The following is an 18,285-nucleotide window of genomic DNA, read 5'->3' as shown; positions in this document are numbered from 1 at the left end:
ATAGAATTTAATATACCTTGAACTTAGTAAAGCGTTCTATATATTTATTTTGAAAATCGTAATTAAGATATTTTAGTTGTATCACACATTTTCATTTTAAAAATTGCTTCTGAAATCCACCAATAACAAAAAAGGGACGTTTATGTGTTCTAAATAGAAAACTTACTTAAAGGTTAAGGATAGACAGTTGGACTGAGACTAATAAGACCTTAATATTGAGTAGCTTCCCTTCTTATTAACTTCGATCTGTTTGTAAATTACATTTTCAAGGAAGCTTCCACTTAGACTTGTGCTCTTTTCACTTAAAAAATTACTCTTATTGTCTTTTCCAAAAATGTTGTCGGTAAAATTAGGCTTAAGCATACCAAAATTAGGCTTATGCATACCAAAATTAGGCTTATGCATACCAAAATTAGGCTTATGCATACCAAAATTAGGCTTATGCATACCAAAATTAGAATTGAAGGGTACCATAAGTACAAAGTATGGACATTTTTGGCCTGTCAAATTCTTTTTTAAAGAAAATAATTTCTGTTATTGCCCTTCCTCTCTCTCATGTCATTAACCAAACTATTTTAACTGGAAAAATACCTTCTGAATTAAAAATCGCAAAAGTTATACCTATTTTTAAGTTAAAAGGGAATAATTCTAATGAAAAAGCTGATCCATCAAACTATAGGCCTATAAGTTTATTAGCTATTTTCTCAAAAGTTTTAGAAAAAGTCATTTATCAACAACTGTCATGCTATTTGATTAGAAATAATATCATTTTTGAACATCAGTATGGATTTCAATCAAAAAAGTCTACAATACACCCCGTGATACACCTCTTAAATTATATAGCTAAAGCAAAAAATGATAATAAAACTGTAATTGGAGTCTTCTGTGATCTTGCAAAATGTTTTGATACAATTCCACACTCTATTTTAATTAAAAAGTTGTCAAAAATTGGCATTAATGGCGTTGAACTTGAATGGTTTAAAAATTATTTAAGTAATAGACAGCAATTTGTACATGTAAACAACACTGACTCAACAAAGCTGAACATAGATAGAGGTGTCCCACAGGGCTCTATTTTAGGACCAATTCTATTTTTAATCTACATAAATGATCTTAAAAACTGTACTGATTTATTTACCCTATTATTTGCTGATGACAGTAATTTTTTAATTTCTGGTAAAAACTTTACAGAGATAAAACTGAAATTAAACAATGAACTTAAAAAGATATCTGATTGGTTTAGGAGTAATCAAATGAGCTTAAATCCTGATAAAACTAAAATCATGATATTTAATAAAAATGAAAATACTATTGATTGGAATGCTCTTAATATTAAGCTAAACTTTAACAATGAAAATGAGTTTGATCCTGAGAAAATAAAAATCTTAAATTATGTCAATTCAAGTAGCAATATTCCTGCAATTAAATTCCTTATAGATCCTTCTTTAAATTTTAAATATCATGTAGAACATTTACGTAAAAAGATTTCTAGTTCCTTATTTCTTATAAATAGAGCTAAACATATACTGAATTAAGATAGCAAAAAAATGCTTTTTCACTCACTTATAAATAGTCATTTACTTTACTGTTTACCTGCCTGGAGTTGTGGTCTAAAATCTACTATGGACCCATTAATTAAATTGCAAAAAAAGTCAATAAGAATTGTTTTTAGTAAGAAACACATCTCACACACAATGCCTTTATTCAAAAAAATGAATGTCCTTCCTTTACATGAATCAGCTAATTATTTGAAATTATTATTTATGTATGATTTTATAAACAGTAAGCTACCAAGTTCCTTTCAAGGAACATGTCTTTGCCGTAATCAATTACATACCAGAAATCTTAGAAACTCTAATGTGTTTGATGTTAAAAACCCGAAGTTTAAATCCATTGAAAGATTTCCTAAGTATCATTTCCAAGAATTATGGAATAACCATTGTAATAATGATTTATTAACCCACAATCAATCAAGAAAAAAATTTATAAAAAATCTAAAAGAATCTTTGTTATCAAGCTTGACTTTAGTGTGTAACAACCCATTATGTCGAAAATGTAGATAAAATTATATTTCCTTTCAATATTGTTTGAAATCTGATAAATCAATCAAAATCTATTTGTTAAAATTTTTTTAAAATTTCTATTATTGCAATAATGGTGTGAGACTTGTATGTCCTAATCAATCCTTCCTATTATCATTCTTTCCTCTCCAATATGATTTTATTTATTGCTTTTTATCTTTTTTTCTATTTTTTTTGTCTTATTTATATGGCCTGTATAAAAACAATGTGTGAATACACATTACTGCATACTTCCTAGTTTTTAGGAAACTGCCATTTGGGAAGAAAATTTTTTTATAAATTAATCATATCAATAAAATTTGACTGTATATATAAATGTATATAATATTCATTTAATTCATTTATTATTTTGTTGTTGTTTTTTCTATGTATGTACACCCAAGAATAATAAATCTAATCTAATCTAAGTGTTATACAAACGGTCTCAAATTCAGTGGTTAAAACAATTTTGAAACATTTACTAAATCTTCATTGGTTTTAAACCAATAATTAAAATCTACAATCTGTAATATTTTTCATCACTATTGGGTTTGTATATCAGATTATTGTCTATTGTCTTATCCCTTGGTTTGCCGACACTCACTGTAACCCCCCTTTGTGTGTGCACGCCCCTGGTTTTACTGCCATCCCATTAAGACAGTCATACAATCAGGCAAAGTACCTGTACAGGTCAAATTCTTGTAATTTTCCACACAATTTCATTCGTGTCATTTTAAGACCAGGAATCTGAAGGATAAAACAATGAACGATAAAATACCAATTAAATTACAATAAACAAATTTAACCCTTCTGTCCATTAAAATTATCGGTGGAAAATTTGGACAATGACGATGAAGGTTTGTAATCCACAATCACGAATAAAAGAATTTTTTGGAGACCAGTGTAATTTATCCCTGGTATAATTACAATTTCCCTTTCCTCCCTGTTCAATGAACATGTTATCATGTTTATTGTTATTTTTATTTTGAAATTTTAACATGGTCAATCATAATAAATATAAGTATCGCAAAAATTAAACAACATCAAGGTTAAACATTCTCTTGACAATAATTGTAAATCAATCCAATCTTAAACAATTTAGGTTTTAAATTTTGTAGAAAAAAAATAAATGTGAGTTTTAGACTTTGTTTAGGAATTAATGGAGCTTATTAAATGGAGGTTTTTTTTAAAAATAAATATCATAAACTATTTTATACGTATACTTAGGGTATGCATACATACATACACCAAAGCACAATGGATGTAGGATACACGTAAATTATGACAGGGGAAAAATTATCACTAATTTAGCTTGCTAACATGGAACTCATTTATTGGTCAATTCGTTCATCCAGTAGAATGGGATGGAATGGGGTAAAGGGTGAGGAAAGGGGTAATCGTTATTTTAGCCCGCTGCAAGTTTAAGTTTATAACAGAACATTAAAATCTGGTGTGAGGTTCAAGTTATCATATACCCATTTTGATAATATTGTATATCCATTAAAAAATCTCATGAAGACCACAGGTCTCCTTAACAAAACCTTAGATTTTAAAAAATCTCCAAAGAAACGGACAACGGGGCCTTCAAATAGGGTACAGTGGTGGTCAGAATCCGTTGGAGATTAAATCTTAGCTGCTCCTTCTTGCCAGATATTGCAATTTGAAGTTTTGTGGTAAAAATGCCTAAAATTCCAAGGATATATGCATAAGTGAATACCTTAATTCATCAAATAAAAAGGGTGAGTTTAACTTTTGAGGAGTTTATATGTCTCTGCATATGTAAACTACACAGTCCCTCCCCATTTAGAAAATTTAAAGACTTTAAAGAAATTATTTAATGAAAAAGGTACATAGTCCAGTTTACAACTTTAAGCTAGAGGCTGTTACCCTGTAACCAGTAGAGATATTTTCAATCCAAGTTTACATATACCTTAAGTTAATTTTTAAAATACTCTCAACACCCCCCCCCCCCACCCCTTCAACCCCCCCTTGCAACCCATAAATTCTAGGGGGAAGGGGTTGGGCAAAGTAATAGTATTATGTTTTACTCAAAACTACTTGAAGTATTGTGAGAAAAAATTATATGTAAGATTCTGAGGCCTAAAGTTTCTGGAAATATTGTTGACTACCCCCTCCCCCCCTCCTAATGAAATCTAATTAGAAGGTGGTGAAGAGGCAGACAAGTTCTTTAGATATCATTAAAGAAATATATAAGCTTTAGTACTTAAACTTTAGAAGGCATCAAAATCTCTTACAAATATTGCTGCACCCAACCCCCTCCCCAATGGAAAATACTCAGTAATATCCTCTTAGAAATTTTGAAAATTAAGTACACCCCCCCCCCCCTATCCCCCAACAACGCACAACTCTGGTTGCAGCGCTCAGCTCCCTAGCCTGCCTAGCAGCAGCGCTCAGTCCCCTTGCCTGCCTGGCTGCAGCGCTTGGCCCCCTTGCCTGCCTAGCCACAGTGCTTTGCTCCCTAGCCTATAACCTAACCTAACCTAAATTAGTTGTTTGTTGTTGGGGGGGGGGGGGGGACTCAAATTTTCAAAATTGGAAAAAAAGTTCCCAAGAAGAGAATACCAAATACTCTTGTGTTACTTTGAAATCAATGTTTTTTATAAAGCAAACTTTGGATTTAAGCTTTTTTAGGATACTTGTCACTTTTACAAATACTAGCGGCTTCGCCCCTAGCCTCTAGGGGCTTTGCCCCAAGAGGTGATAAAAAAAATTAAGGCAAAATTTTTTGTTTTTGGGGGGGTTGGGGGTGTCCCACCCCGCAAGAAAATAGCTTAAAACCACCACAGGACCAATAGGTATATACCCTGAAGAGTAGAATCCGATCGGTTCAGTGGTTACCGAGATCTTAAGGGACAGACAGACAGACGGACAGACGGACAGACAGACACCGTTCTACTTTGTATTATAGATTGCTGAATCCCCCCCCCCCCCACCCTCCATCTGTTGGTAATAGTAGCTAGTGGCATAGGTAAATAATATTGTATATTATTTAGAAACCTCTGGAGATATTCAGGGTTAATATTTTAACTTACATAGGCACATATTTACTTTTATAAATATCTATTCCAACTACAACCCTCCCAATCTAATACAATTATTTTGCTGCATAATCTCCTCCAACCTATTGAACTAATAAAAGAAATATTGTCAACCCATTGCTCCTTCCCCAAACATTGAATAGGTAATACATATAAAGTAATTTGGAAATCTAAGAGCTTTATTCCAAAGTTTGCTTCTTATTGCTATAGTGGTTCCTGAGTAAAACACAGGTGGTGAGGTTGTAAGGAGGGTAGCTGGAGGGGGAGGGCAATCAATATTTCAATATTTTTTATGGGGATAGAGGAAATTGAGCAGCAATATAATTTTTCTGGATTGGGTTGGTTCAGGTTGGGAAAAGGTCAGCAATATTTGTTCAAGTATGAAGTAATTATGGACCTACTAAAGTTTAAATCCAAAAGCCCTCTATATCTTAAGTAATCTCAAAGTAAATCACATCGGTATTGCTGTACTCCCTTCTATTACTTAATTGGAGGAAGGGGGGGGGGGATTGTAAAGCAATAGGGAGGGAAAGGGAGGATGGAGGGAGGATTCAGCAAAATTTGTAAAAGTTACTTTTAACTTAACAAAGCATATCTCAAAGGTTTGCTTTGCTGCTATAATTCTATTGGTTTTTTAGTAACACACCATAGTATTGCCCTTTCAACTGCAATTCCCAGGGGAAAATGGGTCAGCAATATTTGTAAAAGTGCTTTGGGTCCCACAACAATACAAATCCAAAAGCTTATATAAATAGTTTCTTAAAACACATTTGAATGATATTCTGCCAACCCCCCCCCCCCCCCCAAATTTGTTAGGACCAGGGGGGGAGAAGAAGGTGGTCAACATAATTTCTACAAAATTTTGGCCTAAAAACCTTACATAAAAATTTTCCCACTATACTTCAATTAGTTTTTGAGAAACACATAATAGTATTACTATGCTCCCCCCCCCCCTCCACCCTAAAGTTTGCAGGTTGTGAGAGTATGGGGGGGGGGGGGCAGAACTACTAAAAGTAACTTGGGCCATATGTAAACTTAAACTGAAGTTTTTCCTACTGGTTCTAGGGTAACAGCCTTTATGATCAAGTTGTAAATTGGGAAAACCTCTTTAAACTTATAGTACCTTATTTATTACTCTTATTGGAGTTAAAAACATCACTTATAGAAGTAAAAATTGTTCTAAATGAGGATGAAGTGTGTACTTTACATATGAAGAGATATCTAAACTCCTCAAATGTTAAACTCACCCTTTTTATTTGATGAATTAAGGTGTTCCCTTTTGCATATATCCTTGGAATTCTTGTAATTTTAGGCATTTTTACCACAAAACCTCAAATTGCAATATCTGGCAAGAAGGAGCAGCTAAGATTTAATCTCCAACGGATTCTGACCACCACTGTACCCTATTTGAAGGCCCCGTTGTCCGTTTCTTTGGAGATTTTTTTAAATCTAAGGTTTTGTTAAGGAGACCTGTGAGACACCAATAATATTGACATAATTTCAGACACTTTATTCAACGTTGGAATTCTGCCAAAAGAGAAAAACTGAAGCAGAACAGAAAATATCCTATTCTAGTTCCCAAGGTAAAACAGAAAATATCCTATTCTAGTACCCAAGGTAAAACGGCAATTATGCCATGTCTGTCCAAAAGTCCTAAATGTAACTTTTTACTTCCTCTTTCTTTTTCTATATTTTTTGTTATTAAAGTGAAAATATCAAATAATGTGTGGCAGGTTTGATTTAATAAGATTTTCTATTTAATATATAGGATTTCATAGGATTTTCTATCTGAAATATTTTCTAGTTCTATGAAGTTCTTTTCTTTATGTGTGATAATATATTTATAATTAAATTAAACAACAAAAATAACTGTAAGGGAAGATGAAAACAAAGAAATTACTAAAGTTTTTAACAGTGCAGTGAATAAATTATTCTGGTGATTTGTAAAAAAAAACTTTTTTTTTCTGGATGATTCGTTCTTTTGATTGTTTTGATAGTTTGGAGACATATGGATTTTGTTTTGTGAATATTATCAGACAGGAATATATAAAGCCAGTGATAAGGGATGGTTTTTATAAAGCACAAGGAAAGTCACCCCAACGTTTCATCCCGACAATTTTAAGATACTAAATGCAGAAACTAGATTATTAAAAAATAACTTTTGGTTTCCCTTCAAATGCCTAGTAGAACATAGATACCTTCCTATATAGGGTCAGGGATAAAGTATAGTTCGTCTTACGGGTAATGAGATGATTGAAAGAATATTTTTTGTGTTGTGTAACTTTTAATAGATCTATAGTATATATGTATATACAGACAACTACCTTCCTTCCTTTTTCAAAGACATTTTTTGCCTGCATCTAAATTATTTTCTGCAACTTGGCTGTGTTAATATAACATTGGTTGATTTTCAATGACCCAATAGAAAGGTTGCACAAGGCGGTTGCGATGGGGAGATACAGTTATTTAACCCTTTCTCCCTCTATTGTTTTACTCTAATTACCTTTTTACATTTTTTACCATTTTCGTGGTCATTTTTTTCTTGGGTTGATTTCTCTTGAGAGAGTAGATAACCTTCCTCAAAATATTTATAGACCTATAAGAAGCTTCACTGTAAAGGAGAACCATATAGGTTCAGGGGATAGTGAGATCCCTCACTGAAGACAAAAAAAAGCTTACTACTTTAAATGATAGGATATCCTAATCTAGCCTTTTAGCAAGGATTTTCTCAGTGTACACATATATAATGGAATATATACGGCTTATTCAAGTCAAACGTCTAGACTATTTGTCTACCTAATGTCAACCACAAAGTCGACGAAAACAAATATATCGATATAATACGATTTTTTAGGCGCACAATTTGAGTGTTAGTGAATACTACGCCAAACTTCTCAAGATTGACCAGAAAGTCGAGTGTCAGGTAGATAGATAGATAATTTAAGTGTTATTGAATGAAGTTTTTTATTGTTGCAGATTTTATCTTTTGAATAATAAATAACATTCTTTCTTTGTATATGTATATGTTTTTTTAAGTTTAACATTCTTAAAAAAAGATTTATATAAAGTTTGCGGATCATGGAAAGAAATCCAAGTAGCGGGTTTCGTCATATTTATACAGTATATAGCCTTTCTCCGATTTCTAGCCCTTGCGGGGAGCTCTAACCATTAGGGGACAATTTTCTAACCCTGTGTGGCAATCATTAACATTAACCTAACCTTACCTAAAATAACCTGTCAAAAGCTTCTGTAAAAATACGACGAAACCCGCTAATTGGTTTCATTCATCAAGTTTGCATCTGAAAGCAAATTTAACATGAATTAGGATAATATGTAGCAGGGGCGTCCAAGCTTTTTTTTTGAATGGGGTAAAAAAATTTTAAGGGGGGGGTAATTCGTTTTTTGGGGGGGGGGAAATGGCGCGCGAAGCGCGCCGCAAATTTTTTTTACCCCCCCCCCAAAATTTTTACCCCGGGGGTAAAATTTACTTGAGGGGGGTAATTACCCCCCCTGAAATCTGTTGGCAGGGGTAAATTTAGTTTACCCCCCAAAAAAATTTTTTATTAGAGATAATCGTTTGGGAGGGGTAATCGCCCCATTACCCCCCCCCCCCCTTGGACGTCTATGATATGTAGTTATTTTTAATAGATTGCATTGTTTTCAGGAGAAGCTACTCTATAAGTGTTTGTGTGTTTCTCTTCTTATATCTCTATGCTATGCCCTTAGAGGTCTCTGGGGAATTTCGGCCATCTTTTATTAAATTTCAGTTTCAACAGGAATGATTTGTTTAGGGCGGTGATTGTCTCATAGGAGAGTGTTGTTTCAAATTGTCATAAAGCTTCCCAGGACTTATGAGAAGATACATAAAGAAGAACCAAATCGAAATTTTGCCATTTTAAGGTTTTAAGAAGTGTAAGTGAATGGTCTTCGGGACAATGTGATACAGAATCTAGCTTACATCAAGGTAGTTATATATTATATCTATCTATTAACTAATCATATAGGGACAATGTAATACAGAATCTAGCTTACATCAAGGTAGTTATCTATTATATCTATCTATTATCTAATCATATAGGGACAATGTGATACAGAATCTAGCTTACATCAAGGTAGTTATATATTATATCTATCTATTAACTAATCATATAGGGACAATGTAATACAGAATCTAGCTTACATCAAGGTAGTTATATATTATATCTATCTATTAACTAATCATATAGGGACAATATAATACAGAATCTAGCTTACATCAAGGTAGTTATACATTATATCTATCTATTAACTAATCATATAGGGACAATATAATACAGAATCTAGCTTACATCAAGGTAGTTATATATTATATCTATCTATTAACTAATCATATAGGGACAATATAATACAGAATCTAGCTTACATCAAGGTAGTTATCTATTATATCTATCTATTAACTAATCATATAGGGACAATGTAATACAGAATCTAGCTTACATCAAGGTAGTTATATATTATATCTATCTATTAACTAATCATATAGGGACAATGTAATACAGAATCTAGCTTACATCAAGGTAGTTATCTATTATATCTATCTATTAACTAATCATATAGGGACAATATAATACAGAATCTAGCTTACATCAAGGTAGTTATATATTATATCTATCTATTAACTAATCATATAGGGACAATGTAATACAGAATCTAGCTTACATCAAGGTAGTTATATATTATATCTATCTATTAACTAATCATATAGGGACAATGTAATACAGAATCTAGCTTACATCAAGGTAGTTATATATTATATCTATCTATTAACTAATCATATAGGGACAATGTAATACAGAATCTAGCTTACATCAAGGTAGTTATATATTATATCTATCTATTAACTAATCATATAGGGACAATGTAATACAGAATCTAGCTTACATCAAGGTAGTTATATATTATATCTATCTATTAACTAATAATATAGGGACAATGTATATACCAAGGATTAAATCTGAAAAAATGCCTAAAACCACCCCAGGAACTATGTGAAGCTTTCCCAAAAAGGAGAACTCGATCATTTTAGTAGTTACAGAAATATCAGAATACAGATAAAAAAATCTTACTACTTTATATTATTGAATAATTTAAATGTAAAATCTGTGTATATCTATAGTGGTGTTATCAAAAACAAGGAAATTGAATTTTCCGACAGAAAAAAAAGATTTCCCTCAAAGTGCCAGATCAAGCACAGTAATCCCCCTCCTTCATTTAGAATAGAATTGAAAATAAGACGGGGGCCGGCGGGGGGGATTTATGTTTTGATTGTATATAACTTTAGGTTAGGTTAGGTTATGTTGGCTACTTGTTAGTCTCGCATGTTGGTACTTGTCAGTTAGGGCACCACAATGTACAATGTAGGACGGGGGGAGTTCAATACTTGAAAGGCCCTTTAAGGGATAACACCAAAAAATTGAAATATATTTGAGAAGGAAATTAATGTGTATCAAATATTATCAGTATCTTTAGGGTGAGTTAGAAAAAACTTATATTTCCCGTGTTTTAAAATTACTATCAGGTATATGAAAGATAAAACTGTTCTTCTATTTTATATGTTTTCAAGGATGACAACATCCATAAGTATCAAAGCTAAAAGTCATGAATGGATATCGAAAAAAAATTACTATAGAACAGTGTCATACAATAAACATTAAACTTGATAAAATAGGTAAATCACGAAGCCTTTAAACCACAAAAACCAAAAAATCTAGGAATCGATCTAGCACTGCAATTAATAGACAAATCTTAATGAAACTTGGTGAAAATATGTATATTGTATAGGGAATGTAAAATAAAATAATTTTAAATTAATAATTAAGTTTCAGCTATCTATCTTGAATAGAAGCCGAGAAAATCACGTTTCCCCCATAGCGTTACGAGCGGACTCACAGACAAAGTAAATTATAGAGTAGCTTCGCTACTAAAAAAGACTTGATGGTCGTTGAGAAATCGACCATTTATTTTTTGAATATTAGTTTTAAAATCAACAAACAAAAAATAGTTTAGGAAGGGGGGAATTTTTCACAGGGATGATTGTATTGTAATGGTGGATTTACCCCCTTAAAATAGTTATATATCTTAACTAGAATCTATAATAATATCTATATCTGAGCAATGATCAACTACTATAACCTACTTGTTAAGTAAGTCTTCCTTCAATGCAGGACATAAACTATAAAATCAGAAATTTATTTGTTTCGGCTCCTAATAAAGATAGATGGCTTAATTTTGTTTCGCAGATTCTGCTGACCAATGAACATCTACTCAATTACTCACTTTGTCCGCCTGTCTATCAATTGTGCTGCTATTTTAATTTATATATATTAGCTTTGATACTCATGGATGTTGTCATCCTTGTTTAGGTATTTTGGACTGTATAAGAACAGCGGAACACTACATCTATATAGAAAATCAGTTCTTTGTGTCCTATGTTCTAGATGAAGAACCAGGTACACTTATATCTTGTAATTAGGGTATGTATGATGATTCCTGAAACATTTAGGTACCATTTAGAACGAGTAGCAACTCTATAATCGCTACCAGAAACATATCTAAAACATGATGATTTTTAACTTCTGTTTGACACCAAGTTTTTTAGACATAAAAATGCAATTCATCTATTTTTGGAACATTGTTTCCTAGGAAAACAAGATATTATATTTCAAGCAATGCATCTCTATAACCAAGACCTAAAAATTTAAGGTTTTCCCTTTTTTTAATAAGGTGGGGGAGTCCAGTGCACAATTGGCACTTGAAGTAAATACGTTGAAGAAATAATTCTTAAAAGTACCTGGTGTAAAAGGGTTAATTTGTTTACCTTTCAACTCTAATTAGTATTATACTAACATATCAGTAACAAATGCATTTCTAAAAGCGACGCTTTATATAATTAGGGTCGGTCCGTCCGTCCGGGAAAGTTAGCTATTTTCGTTAATTTAAACAGGTTAGTATTATCCTATTGATTTCAAACTTTGCATAATGATTCCTGTAGCAACTCTATAATCATTACCAGAAAGTCCGAAGTGCATATATATAACAAGCTAATTTTTACTTTTTTGAAAACAAACTTTTGTATGTTATAATTATCCTATTCATCTGTTTTTTGGCATACTGATTCATATTACCACCAGGTACAATGTTATAAGTGAAGTATCGTTGTAATCAAGTCCTAAAAATGTAAGTATGTCCTTAAACATTATCCTGTATTTAAGCACGTTTGCGTCCAATTTACTTACAATATTTTTAAGACTTGTGCATTAATATTCTGCATTTTAAATTCTGATACTCTACAAGTGTTAGTATTCGTTTGTCCTACCTTTTCAGGGCTTCACTTTTATGGATGTTGTTATCCTTGTTAGAATATATGTTCTGTATACAAACAAGGATACAAGGACATCCAAAAAAGCAAAGCTAAATAAATCTTAGTCTGTCGAACGAGCATTTTATAATGACAGCACTTTATAAAACCAAAGGTTAAATCGAAGTTAAAACAAAAAAGTTGGTATCAAAATGCTAAATGGTTAGTACGTTTGAATAAACTTTCAATTAATGATCTACTCTGCGTACTAAATTATACCTTTTTGTTACAAGCATCGTCACGCAAGGTTTTAAATTGGTAGGACGTCTTTATCATTTTTAAATTAACAATCACAGAGGTAATACGGACGTAGGCAATATACATAATAGTTTTACTTTGGGATGCGCTTATAGCTTCTAAGGGCTGTATAGTGTATATTAAAAGAAGGATAGAATGTGGACTGAAAATAAGTTTAAAACCATCCCATGCTTCAAATTTAAAATGAAATTGTCTAAAACCGCCTAGGTCTCGATGTGAAGTTTCATTAAAATAAAGAATTAAAGCAGTTTAATGGTTTGCGATATCATAACATAAAACCTTTCATTTTAAAATAGGATATATTTATATTTCTATCAACCTAAATACCTATCGACTATCTACCTTCCTAGGTACCGAAGTAAAGAATAGCGTTGCCACAGCTTTGTTCAGAAGAATTGTCAAGGCTCACAAGGACAAACAGACATTCAGGTAGAATTATATAATAGCGTTGCTGCTATAACACTTAACTTGTATGATTATTAAAGGTCTCTCTATTCTCCAGGGATCTTAAGGGATATGACAATGAACGATAAATTAGTAAAAATTATGATTGATGAGAAACAAAATTACCCTTATTTTGATTAACATTATTGGTTTTAAAGTTTTTATTTCTAAATGTTTGCACCAACCAATCAAAAATCAATTAAAGTACCCAAAGTTTTACGAAATTTAATGTCCAGTGTCCCTTCCCTCTCTGGATTAGTTATATTGTGGTCGAATTGATTTTGACTTTCACATTACCTTGTTGTGGGAAATATAAAGAGATATTTATTTACATCTAAATAAGTAATAGATATAATCTAGATACATACTCTCTAAATCAGCCATTAGGAACAGTGTCGGAACAATCCTTCCTTATTAATCCATAAAAAGGGCATAGCTTTTGATACGAAATGGAAGTTGTATTCATTTAATTCGCATAATGAGTCAGCTATAAATAGTCCAATTTGTTCAAATAAAGCCTTGCTTGAGTAAGTTATATGGCGTAAAAATTTGTTCCCTCGTATATTGTTGAACATATGAAAGAACATATAGAATTAGTAAGTTTTGAATAGTTGAATTTCTTAGGATAAACTTAATTCTAAAATTAATTCTCTAATCCTGTAAATCCACTATTTGAAAATATTTGAAACACTCAATGCTAAAATTGTATTAAGAATTAATAGATAAACAAGATGTAGATGGTCAAACTGGCCCCATAATCCGTAAAGCTTGAAAAGGAAATTTGAGCAGACGAATTTGTTTATTTTTTGTTATATACAATTTATTCATCCGATTTAATATTTCAACTATATAATTTTCAGAAAGCTAACTTTATAAAAAGAAATTCAACTATTCATAGCTGACTCATTATACATGTTTAGTCATATGCTTCATATAATACGATGGAATAATTTTTTGAACGATAAAAACAAAAAGCTTACACTCTTTTTGCAAACGAAATAAAAAAATACAATTTCGTTTCAAAATTTGCTCACTTTTCAATCAATTATAAGACCGGATTGTAAGTCCACTTTTTTCCTATTGACAGATTTAGGGACTATTTATCTAGATTAGATCTATTAAAGAATTATATAAGCATAGCAATACCTTAGTGTAAACCTAAAGCAAAGGGATTACTTTAAAAGGAAAATTTTAAAAAGCAAAGCTTTTCTATATTGAAGGTTGGTTTGTCCGTTAGTAACGGATAGCTCTGCTTAATTCTGGCATGTTAGAATTGTTCTATCGATTTTTAACTTGGCATGATTTGAAGATTTATATAACAATAAAGCATTTTAAAGAAAGCGAAGCAATTTTGTTATCAACAACAGAAAGTTAGTTAAACATTACTCCAATTTTAATGATAGAAAGCGAAGCAATTCTACAATTAAGTTTTGAAATGTAATTATCTCATTTTCAAGAATCCTGTATTTTGGGATATATTTTTGCTATAAATTTTTGTTCTAAACTTCTAAATAATGTTGAATATTAAATGCTTTGTTATTCTGTATTGGTTAAAGTTCGTTAGTTGCATTTTTTTTATTTACTAAGCTTCGCTTTTATGGACGTTGTCATCCTTGTTGTGAAAGCTCTATTTAAAACTTTGAATTGAGTTCTGTTTAGATTTTTCCTTACATTTACACAAATATACATTTACCTGGATGTCTTTAGAATGTAAAATTAAATAGCGCAGCAATATCAGGCTTTGTGTGTATGTGGTATTTACACAAATAATTTGCAGTTTATATCTTAAATAGGAGCCGGGAAATTCTTGTTTCTAATGGTTTCTTACAGAAGGACTGAAGGACATTTCGAAATAAAAAGAAGCATTGCTATTAAAAACTGGATTTTATTTCATTTTTTTTGATGTTGTATAAAAAAATATACCTTCTAAAAACATACGTTTTTTTACTTAAATAAGAAAAGTTTGGGTTAAGAAGGAAAAGTTTGAAAATTAAAAGAAAACAAAAATATCACCTAAAATTTTATTTTGTAAAAAAAATTTCATTACAAAATAGAACAAAGTTTATCCAATTTACTCTTCAAAGTTATAAGAATTAATTATAATAAATTTATTTTGAATTCTTTGAATTTTAATTTTTAAGTTTAGATCCCTTATTTTGAAGACCCAACACTTACCATACCACCTTCCTTCTTAATTTATCATATGCTTCTTTTTGGTTAAATAAAGAAAGGCTATAAAGATCTCTAAAGAGTTAGAACCCCAAAAGGTCCTGCAATATAATAAATAAAAGCTCCTCGATTTGGCTTAAATTATTTCTTTATAAATAAGAGATCAGCGATCTACATTTGATATAGTAGATTTCTCGCACATAATATTTATTCCACTATAGCTTTGGATCAATTATTAATGGATTAGAATCGGTTCTCAGCTATACTGAAAAATCATGTATATCACCAAATTAAAGAATATTTTCCATGAGTATTAAACTAAAAATAGTTTTGGTAGCCCGGGACTTAGGCCCTTTGGGGCTAACGAAAATGACTTTTTTTCATTTCAATATCCGCGGAAAGCAGCCTATAATAAGATGCGATAAATTACTATTATCCTTCCTTTATTAGCGCAGTTACTGTATTATTATAAGGTTAAGTTATTGATGCGCTGCTTCTATATTCTTATTAAATTCTTATATTATATTATGAATCGAGTTAAGAAGAGCATGTCAAAAACCGGTTTTGACATACTCTGCATTACATGATGAAATTTAATTCTCTGATTTTCTCTCTTTGTTTAGGGTTTACATAATCTTGCCACTTCTACCAGCGTTAGAAGGTAAATATATGATAAATAGCAAAAGGTTTTTTTAGGTAGCTAACTATTTAGAATTTAGTTAGAGATTTCACGAAGATGATTAAAGTCCCTCAACAGATTATGACGTCATATGATAAAATAACCAATGCGAGGACATCATAAATTTTACCATTGGTCAATTACAGTGTATACTCCTCTGTCATTGGCTATTCTATCGTATGACGTCATAATCTGTTGAGGGACTTTAATCATCTTCAGATTTCACCAAGGTTTCTTAAGGGAAAGACAGTTTGGTGAACATCCAAAATTATGATAAACAAAATATTATTGGTTGAAAAGTTTGGACGAAGCACAAAATACAAAACTTTTGCACCACGTCGTCTTCCTGTAACATCATAAAATGAGGAAGATGAGAGGAGAAGTGGGAAAGAAAATCCCTAAAAAAGAGATGGAGAATATGACGTCACAGGAAGACGACGTGGTGCAAAAGTTATGTATTTTGGGCTTCGTCAAAAGTATGGTACCAACAAATTAAGATTTACTAAAAGCATTCTGAGTTTTTAAGCCAATGATTGGGAGAAAACTTAATGGGTAACAGTATAATTTTTAGTCCGATGTCCCCATCCCTCTCTAAATTTCACAGATAGTATGTTCTAATATATTCGAGTTTTTTGTTACTAAAGATAAGAAAATTGGATAGATAAATAGACACAAAAGTAAATTTGTTGCAAAACTAATAAAATACACGATACTGTTTAAGGACATACTGACGTTTTTAGGACTTGATTATAGAGATGTTTTACTTATAACATTGTACCTTGTTGTAATAAGAATCAGTATTTAAAGAATCAGATGAATAGAATTATTCCAACATACAAAAAAAATTGTCAAAAAAGTAAAAAATCATCTTGTTTTAAATGGACGTACGGTTTTTCTGGTAACAATTATAGAGTCGTACCTAACTGTTATACGAATCAGCATACAAAGTTTGAAATCGATAGGGCATTTCTAACCTGTTCAGATTAAAGAAAAAAGCTAACCGTAACGAACGAACGGACTGATGAGAATCTTTGCTTTTAGAAACAAATAAAATTAGTACAGATAGATAGATAGAAAGATAGAAACACAGATAGACAAATTAGTAGACAAATACAGATTAATAGACAAATAGATAACTATACTTTTTAGGAGACGTAGCTGGAGACACAGGCCATGGTATGAGGATAATTATGAATTATCAATTTAAATCTATTTCAAGATCATCAACATCAATCATACACAGGTATAGTCATAATGCAGGCTGAATTGTAAATGCTAAAAATGGAAGTTTCTGAGTAGTAAAAGTTGTCGCAGATATAGGCATTATAAATGAAAGCTAATATATGACGTCCACAGGTTTTTACAACGAATCTAAAGGTATAAGACAATTAATTACATCCCCATGATTATACACAAAATTAACCCCTTCAGTAGATTACAATTAGTGATTGAAACGTTTGGACACTCTCTTAAAGTCCCCAAAGTTGTTGAGCCATCGAATAAGAAAACGTTATCATAAAACTCTGGTGACTTGTGTAATAAACAGCTCTACGTCTCCTCCCTTTCTGAGTTTTTACAGGGGTAGTGTGTGAAGCACGTTCTGTTGTTTTTACTGATGGGGTAATTTTGTTTATCAACCTTGGGACATATATCAAATCATCATCTATTGACAACCCCTTCGACACACTTTTATTTCGAAATGAGAAAAAAATAAAATAAAATATAATTTATATTACAAAGTAGTAAGATGTCTGTCTGTCTATTTGTTTGTTTGTATAAAAGGATCTCGCTAACCGCTGAACTGATCGGGTTCTCATTTACAGGGTAGCTTCTCATAGGTCCCGGAAATGTTTATGACTATTTTCTTGAGGGATGGGACACCCCCTTCCAAAAAAATCTTTTTAAAACTAAAATTAAAATAGTGGGGTCGACTATTCCCCCCACCAAAAAAAAATCACACCCAAAATAAAATTTTTTTGAGGGGGTTTGGGATCTGTTGTAGTAAAAAGGTTGTAGGTTGTAGTTTTAGAAAAAGGGGGACTTTAGGAATCAGGAATCTTAAGGGATAAGTATATAGACGATAAATAAATGTTCCCTCCCAACATTACCATAACACGCAGGACGAACCCCAAACTGGCCCACTTTAAGAAAGACGATTCCAGTGACGTCATATACGTTTAGGGAAAGGGGGAAGAAAATCTCTTCCCTTTTCTCCCATCT

General features: G+C 31.6%; 1 protein-coding gene across 2 annotated transcripts in view; it reads left to right on the top strand.

Annotated features, from left to right (window-relative positions):
• The window catches only part of Pld (Phospholipase D), a 63,962-nt gene that overhangs the window by 33,504 nt on the left and 12,173 nt on the right, over nucleotides 1–18,285 (top strand). For both annotated transcript variants that reach the window (XM_080160872.1, XM_080160873.1), the window contains exons 26-32: nucleotides 6,624–6,702; nucleotides 7,974–8,042; nucleotides 9,020–9,083; nucleotides 11,521–11,607; nucleotides 13,124–13,202; nucleotides 16,010–16,047; nucleotides 17,215–17,308. In XM_080160872.1, coding sequence (XP_080016998.1) covers nucleotides 6,624–6,702; nucleotides 7,974–8,042; nucleotides 9,020–9,083; nucleotides 11,521–11,607; nucleotides 13,124–13,202; nucleotides 16,010–16,047; nucleotides 17,215–17,308 — 510 coding nt within the window. The remainder of the gene's footprint in view (nucleotides 1–6,623; nucleotides 6,703–7,973; nucleotides 8,043–9,019; nucleotides 9,084–11,520; nucleotides 11,608–13,123; nucleotides 13,203–16,009; nucleotides 16,048–17,214; nucleotides 17,309–18,285) is intronic.

Source organism: Acartia tonsa, chromosome 5 (assembly GCF_053477335.1).
Source record: "Acartia tonsa isolate MP-2025a chromosome 5, ASM5347733v1, whole genome shotgun sequence".
In the NCBI taxonomy this organism is placed as follows: domain Eukaryota; kingdom Metazoa; phylum Arthropoda; class Copepoda; order Calanoida; family Acartiidae; genus Acartia; species Acartia tonsa.
This window is presented reverse-complemented; position numbering and strand designations above follow the sequence as displayed.